Genomic DNA, 8,142 nt, shown 5'->3' with positions numbered 1-8,142 from the left:
ACACACACACACACACACACACACACACACACACACACACACACCATGTGGTTATTGACCCCATCTTCAAACCTACATGTTAATTAAATGACTACTTCAGATGAAATCATTTCAGGAAGTTATGTATCTTTCACATTCATCAGATACTTACTTTAGCTTTGAAACTGACTTTGAGGGTTGGACTCTAGCTAGCTAGCCTTTTTTCTTTTTTTTTTTAATGGCTTGCAGGATGCTTCTGCCAAAAGCAATATAATCTGGAATTATGGTTTTCTTTCTCACAGTGGACAAGAGAAAATTTATGACATCGTGTCAGAGACGATTGAGAAGGATTTTCCCGCATGGTTTGGCTCTGTGGTTGGGTACGTCAGTAGCCCTGTGGTTATCCTGCCAGCTGTGCTGCTGCTTTTGTGAGTACTTTCCTGCCTGCTTTGGGGGGGCTTCTGCGCGTTTGGCCAGGAAGAAAGCGCTGCTTTCCAATAATTGTATAAATTCAATGAGTTCATTCAAAAGTCACTTACGGAGCCTGATGATCTGAGCAGGGACGCTGCATCACACAGGGGCCAGGGAGGCAGAGCATGATTGATACATCAACAGCATTTCGGCGATCGCTGTGGCCATGATCATGGGGTTGAATGTGATTATCATTATCTTATTTTCCGGAAGTTTAATCTCAACATGGAATTTTACAGTGCAGCTAACTTGCGTCTGTTTTAACTTAAAGGGGAAAGAACATCAAGTAGTTGATCCAATACTCCTACCATGATGCATAGTAACATGCCTCTCCCATCTTCACTCCTTCCTTCTTGCTGTCATCCGTGCAGAATTCCGGGTCAATGGAGGTTGCTTTGAAAATCAGGAGAGAGAAAAGGAAAGCAGCTCCTTCCCAGCACTTGCCAGCTTGAAAACTCACTGATACCTTTTGTCCTCAGGGGGTGGTGGGGCGGTCAGTGGGTAGCCCACATCTGGCCGGGAACACAAAAGCCCGACGGGGGGGATGAAATGCACTCACCGCCCTGTGCTGTTCTGCCCTAGCATGCTCATCTATTACCTTCAGAGCATCGCAAGATCCTTAAAGCTCAGCAACCACCAGCTCAGAACGCAGATCCAAAATGCAAGTATTACGTAACCTTTGCTATCGTGAATGTGCTGTCAACCATCTGACTGATTTCCCTGGCCAGGGAATACCAGTGAGGTCACATTTTCAAATTACTAGGACTCTTGGCCACCTGCTAGAGTGCAAGGCCACCCCTCCCCGGCCAGGATCTCCCAGGGCTGTTTCTAAGAATACCCAGGCCCTCAATTGCCAGAATGAGCCTCCTCTCCTAGAGGCCTTGCTCATGCCCTCAGCACTTCAGCTCCCCCTCCTGTGGCCACAGCAAGCTTGCAATGTACTGGGCTCTTCTGCTGGCTGCACTGACTGGGCGGGGAGAAAGGGCTTCTCCCTAATCCCATGTCGAGTTGGACATCTGAGCCCAAAGACACTGTTTGGACCCAAAGACCCACCTTCTTCGTATCTTTTAAATTCTGGTTGTCATTACAGTAAGTCCCCTACATACGAACAAGTTCCGCTCCGAGAGCGCAATCGTAAGTCCAATTTGTTCCTAAGTCCAACAAAGTTCGCCTAGGTACCCAACTAATACAATCAGCTACAGAGTACTGTACTGTAGCAGGTTTATAATACTTTTCACACAAATAATACATAAAAAACAAACACAAAAAATAAAGAAAACATTTTGACTCTTACGGTACAGAACCTTGAAAAGTGCAGTAGTACAGTACAACAGCTGGCATCCAGGGGCTGGCATTGAGTGAACAGGCAAGAAGAGTTACTGACTGGAGGAGGGTGAGGAGGGGGGAGATGGTAGAGCTGAAGGACCGTCAGCAATAGGAGACGGAGGGCGAGCTGCGATGTCACTCACACCTGACGCTGATGGAACGCACTTTCACATCGCTGAAAGTTCGTAACTTGAAGGTTCATATGTGGGGGACTTACTATACCTTCTCTCCCATCTGGGGCTCAAACCGTAGATCTCAGAACAGTCAGAGGGAAACCAACACTCCCCAATCCTTCCACAGTTTCTCCTCCTCTGCACACCCCAGGTGCTCCCCCGGGGCCAGGACTGGGGCGAGGCAAGCGAGGCACCAGGCTGCCAAACTTAGAGGCACAGACTCTCAGGGTCACACCGACCCTGCACTCCCACAGCCCCAAGAGTGAGCACCTACTTAAATTTGACCCCTGGATACCTTACTTGCTTCACCCAGCCCCAGAACCCCTTGCAAAAAACTTCCACCTTTCTCCATTTAAAAAAAAACAACTCTCACAAATATCAATTCATGTAAAGAAACACCAACTCATTTCATATATAGTCAAATAAGAAATGCATCTAGGAACTTCCCTGGTGGTCCAGTGGTTAAGACTCCGTGCTCCTACTGCAGGGGGCCCAGGTTTGATCCCTGGTTGGTCGGGGAACTAAGATCCCACGTGCCACATGGCATGACCACAAAAAAAAAAAAAAAAAAAGAAGGAAATGCATCTGGAGTTGCAAAGGGCATTTTTATGGAAACACACATCTCCCGTGTGGTTGATCCATATTTTCTCTTTTGTGTCTCAGCCAAACCATGCTTAGAAGAATCTCAACATGGTCTATCAAAGAGCTGCCCCTAAAAATGAAACTTGCCAGGGATAAAACTTCAGCTCTCAGGTGTCAGCGTTTATTCATTCAAGTAACAGGCTTAGGACCAGAGCACACTGTCCCCAGGAGATAGCAGTAGCTCAGACATGGCCCAAAGGATTAGCAGTGATACCTACATCATTCCCCACCCCCACCCCCAAGAACAGTACAGCAAGTCCCCTACACACGAACCTTCAAGTTGAGAACTTTCAAAGATGCGAACATGCCCCTGTATGCCAGCTGTTGTGCTGTATTACTGTGCTTTTCAAGGTACTGTACTGTAAGATTAGAAATGTTTTCTTTATTTTTTGTGTTTGTTTTTTATGTATTATTTGTGTGTGCTTGTTTGTTTTTGTGTATTATTTTGTAATAGTATTATAAACCTATTCCAATACAGTACTATATAGCCCATTGTGTTAGTTGGGGACCTAGGCTAACTTTGTTGGACTTACGAACAAATTGGACTTACAAACGCACTCTCGGAATGGAACCCGTTTCATATGTAGGGGACTTAACTGTATTTGTTACTCCTTCCTGCTAAATCCAAAACAAACATATGGTTATCATTTATATTTTAGGCAAGATCTGAAGATAAGAAAAAGGTTGCCCAAATGGTAGAAGGTAAGTACACACAAAAATTCCCGATGTCTCAGTTGGTGAGCATTTTAAAAAAACAGCAGTTTAAGGTTCATCACGAATAAACATTCCTACTCAACTGTGGCTTTCACAATTAACTAGAAACAATAAAAATCTAGGGATATAAATGTTGGTTTATAGCTATAATTTTTACATCAGACCCAGACCTGTGAATAACCCCAAAACACGTCTGAAATCACAAGGAAATATTGAAGTTGGAGAGAGAAAGAAGCACAAAAATCTGAAGAAAACCCGTAAGAACATCTTGGCCTTATTCACTTTTGTGTACTTCCTCTCAATGGCCGGTTTTTTTCCTTGCAAGCCCCCCTCCCCAGTTCTCTGCCCCTTAGGTCATGTCCTCTCTGTCCCTGCCTGCAGAGCAATGCCAGGTGGGCAGGTCCAGCCATGAAAACAGATTCCCTAGTATGAAATCCAAACCCAGCGGGCACACTTCTTCCCATCTTCCCCAGCAGCACCTGGACACACTTGTTCCCATCTGGGCTCATCGAGGGAAAAGGAAAGAGCCTCCCTGTAGAAAGAATGATAATACAAGGAGCACAAGTCTGGTGTGGGCTGAAGGGAGGGGAAAGTGGGCGGGTGCAGCTCAAAGGAAACATGTCTGCCACTTGGAGCCACTAATAAGATCAGTGGGCAACGACAAAATGGCGTACGTAGTCCATATTCTTCCTCAGAAAATAAACAAAAATGAGACCCTAAAAGGCTTTGTTGGCCAACTCCTTTGTCTGCTTCAATGCAGAGCTAATTGGGACGGTTGTGTTTCCTTCCAAGAAAATGCCTGAGTAAGAGTCATGAGGCCTAAGCGTTGTGTTTGCTCCATCCACTTCCTCAGAGAGCAAGCCTACAGATTAAAAACTGCTATGGAAAGTGACATGTGCACACTGCTGTATTTAAAATAGATAACCAACCAAGAAAATGCCTGAGTAAGAGTCATGAGGCCTAAGCGTTGTGTTTGCTCCATCCACTTCCTCAGAGAGCAAGCCTACAGATTAAAAACTGCTATGGAAAGTGACATGTGCACACTGCTGTATTTAAAATAGATAACCAACAAAGCCCTACTGTATAGCACAGGGAACTCTGCTCAATGTTCTGTAACAACCTAAATGGGAAAAGAATTTGAAAAAGAATAGATACATGTACCTGCATAACTGAATCACTGTGCTGTACACCTGAAACTAACACAGCACTGTTAATCAACTATATTCCAATATCAAATAAAAAAAATTTTTAAAAACTGCTATGGAAAGAGACTGCAGCTCATGTTATAAAATTCCACTGTAATTATCAAGTATTATTTGCCGATGACACATAATTAAGTTTAGTTCAGGTTGCCTTCAAAAACTAGGAACTTTCTCAGGATAACAATACTGTCATCTAATGTTTTTCAAGCCCAAGACCACACCTTTTTTTCAGAATGCTCTGTGAACTCTTTCCAGAAAATCATAATTATCATCTAAGCTTCATCGTATCCATTGTATAGATAAAGAACCAGAGCCCCAAATCTGGTGAATAACCCACTTTGCTAATGGGGGCATCAGATGGTGCATGTGTAAAGCCTCGGGGTTCATTTGATTCCTCCCACACTCCCTTCCAGCTCCAACTCTCAGTGAAGAAATGATTTGAATTATGAAATGTTTGTCACCCGTGGGGTCAGGAGTATCTGCAAGGGCACACAACTGTTTGTAGACCCACCTGTTGGAAGTCAGGACACTTGCAGCGAAACCAACCTGAGCGTGTCCCCCCTTAGCTTGTCTTCCCCTCACCCTCTCTCTTCCTGCAGCCCGCATCCAAACCCAAGAAGAAAGCACCAAGAGGTTTCCAAAGGACAGCGATTTCGGCAGCCAGCTGTCCTCGGCTCACTCGGCGACACCTCAAAACAATGGCAATGTGGTCAGTTTCGACTCATCAAGTAGCAAGAGTAGCAGGGTGGAGACCATCACCCAGCCCACGCCCCCGAGTTCCCAGCCAGGACCTGGCAGTCCCAGCTTGCCTCTTCCTGGCATCTCCAGATCCGGGCACAACTCTACCAGGTGAGTTAACTGCAGCTTGGCAGGAAATCTGCCTCCTGGGTAATACTTACCAGTGATGGCCCAGAGACATAAAGAGCAGGATACAAAGCCATTAGGGATGCTGAAACGTTAGGGACAGCAACGGATAAGGAAGGATTAGGTGATGAAAAGGAGCAGAAGACCAAAGCATTATTTTCCCATTGAGAAGAACACAGATCTTTCAGAGCAGAAGAGACTGTCCCAGTCATCCAAACCTGATGGAGCGTTTTAGAAGGATAAAAATTAGTTCTTATTTTTGTTGTGCTTATTTCCAAATATAAAATAAGTTATAGTTCAGTTTTTGTTCATCAAAAAAAACAAAAACAAAAACAAAAAAACCATTAGGGCTTCAAAGGCCCTAACAGGTTCAGGAAGTAAGAGCCATTAAATTCAATTTCTGCCTGAAGGCCACAAGGCCATTTCTGCCTGTTGACAGCTGGTATTGAGAAGAAATGAGGGGACAAAGTTTGTCAAACGGGACAAATTCTTCCTCCTCGGCCTTCTGCCATATAACCTATAAGCAAACTTTCCTGCCAACCTAGGGTATTTATTTCTATAGCCTAAGAAAAGAAAATGCCTTAACAAAATTTTTTTTTCCATTGGGGACCTGGTTTAATGAATAGAGGGGTTAATTTTAATTAGAATATTAGTTGTTTGCTTGTCAATGGCAGCAACACTCTAACTCAAAAAATTCCAAATTGGCCTAATCCAAACATGTTTGTATTGTAAAGAATTCTCTAGTATCTAATTCAACAAACTTTTATTGAGAATCAACTCTATCGTACTCTCTGTGATGGATACTACAGATTAATCAGAAACATCTCTGCCTCCAAGAGTTGAAAGTATAGTGAGAGAAGGATGTATTTAAATATTAGATAATGTGATCAATGCTATGCTTCTGTGATAAACAGTATGTTTTCAGAGGCCAAGGGGGATTGAGATAAAGTCTACGTGGAGAATGCATAAATATTTCATAGGAGAAATTATATTGGACTTGGACCTTAAAAATTAAGTAAGAGCTCACCAAATGGAGAAGAATCAAGACTGTACCATAGTGTTGAGTAATAAACTGGTATTAATGAAAAGCTATTTTTTAAAATTAAGACTTAAAGAAAAACAAACCAATTCTTGTATTTCTGGGATAAACGACACTTGGTCACAGTGTACGATTCTTTTTATTTATTAAGAAAGAAACTAGAATATGTTCCAGAGCATTCTTGGTTGGTTATAGACAGTATTGCCTAAGCCATATACCAGTTTTTTTTAAAAGAAGTTTGCAGTTCTTAGTCAATTAATTCCCTCTATGAAAAGGAGACGATGACATGTGCTGTAAAAAAAAAAAAAAGGTTACTCTGTGAGATGATGAGTGTGTTAATTAGCTTGACTGCGGTAATCATTTCACAGTGGATACATATATTAAATCAAGTTGTACACATTAAACATATGCAATTTTTATTTGTCAGTTATACTTCAATAAAGATGGGGAGGAAAAGGTCAATTACTGTTCCACTGTCTAGGTACGCTATGACTTATTTAACCAATCTCCATTTAATATTTTTGGGGGGGGATATAGAAAAAATGTTATAAAGAAAACACAAAAAATTTAAAAATAAAAAAATAAAAACCAAAAAGAAAAAAAGAAGGTACCATAGTGGAGAATAAGCATGAACAAAGGTATGATGTTATGAAGAAGTGAGGCATCTTTGGGAAGAGACTGCAGCAAAGAGAGCCTGGAGGGAAGCCAGAGATGACGCTGGAAAGAAGTGTAATACAGACCACTAAGGCCTTTGAGTCTCTTTGGAGTTGGGCCTTTATCTCTTTTTTTTAATTTTATTGAAGTATAGTTGATTTACACAACAGTGTTAGTTTCAAGTGTACAGCACAGTGATTCAGTTATATAAACATGTATATACATATATATTTTTTGCATATTCTTTTCCATTATAGGTTATTACAAGATACTGAATATATCAATAGTTCCCTGTACTATACAGTAGGACGTTGTTGTTAAAATTTTTTTTTTATCTTTTATGTTTTCACTTCAGACTGGCTATATTATCGGCAAGATCTTTTATATTTTAGTTCCAGGCTGGCCAAGTTATGGGCAAGATCATTTCTGCATTTGTATGGGCCAATTATTTCAGTTGTACCTACACATAAGAAAGCAGTAGAACCCTGTGTTCTTTTCAGGGAGGTAGGACATCTAGAAGGATGCACTGACCCTAACTTACATGGAGAATTATATCTGATCTGAATGTAACACAGTGAAAGCAATATAGGTAATATATAGGAGAGTTGTTTGGCAGGGGTAAGGGGTGAGGTTGTTTTGTTTTTAAAGACAATGACTAAGTGAACAAAGACTTCGAAATCTTGCTATATTAGGAGTTGTCTTCATGTATCTATTGGGCTTTGGTACAGAGGAGAGATACCAATAGTCCTGGATAGGTGTCGACTGAAAAAAAATGCACAACCTAAAATTTGAGAATTATGTTTCATTTGGTGGACTTACTGAGAACTATGGCCTGGGACACGGCCTCTCAGATGGCTCTGAAGGACCGTTCCAAAGAAGGAGCTAGGAGGGCTCCCCTGGTGGCGCAGTGGTTGAGAGTCCGCCTGCCGATGCAGGGGACACGGGTTCGTGCCCCGGTCTGGGAGGATCCCACATGCCGTGGAGCGGCTGGGCCCGTGAGCCATGGCCGCTGAGCCTGCGCGCCCGGAGCCTGTGCTCCGCAACGGGAGAGGCCACAACAGTGAGAGGCCTGCGTACC

General features: G+C 42.6%; 1 protein-coding gene across 1 annotated transcript in view; it reads left to right on the top strand.

The window, feature by feature from the left end:
- Positions 1-8,142, top strand: part of TMC3 (transmembrane channel like 3) — a 58,683-nt gene that overhangs the window by 47,891 nt on the left and 2,650 nt on the right. Inside the window, exons 20-21 of the mRNA XM_007115193.2 lie at positions 3,251-3,293; positions 5,107-5,356. Of these exons, the coding sequence (XP_007115255.2) occupies positions 3,251-3,293; positions 5,107-5,356 (293 nt within the window). The remainder of the gene's footprint in view (positions 1-3,250; positions 3,294-5,106; positions 5,357-8,142) is intronic.

This window comes from Physeter macrocephalus, chromosome 11, assembly GCF_002837175.3.
Source record: "Physeter macrocephalus isolate SW-GA chromosome 11, ASM283717v5, whole genome shotgun sequence".
NCBI lineage: Eukaryota > Metazoa > Chordata > Mammalia > Artiodactyla > Physeteridae > Physeter > Physeter macrocephalus.
Note: the sequence above shows the minus strand (reverse complement) of the source record. Positions and strands in the feature narration are given on the sequence as shown.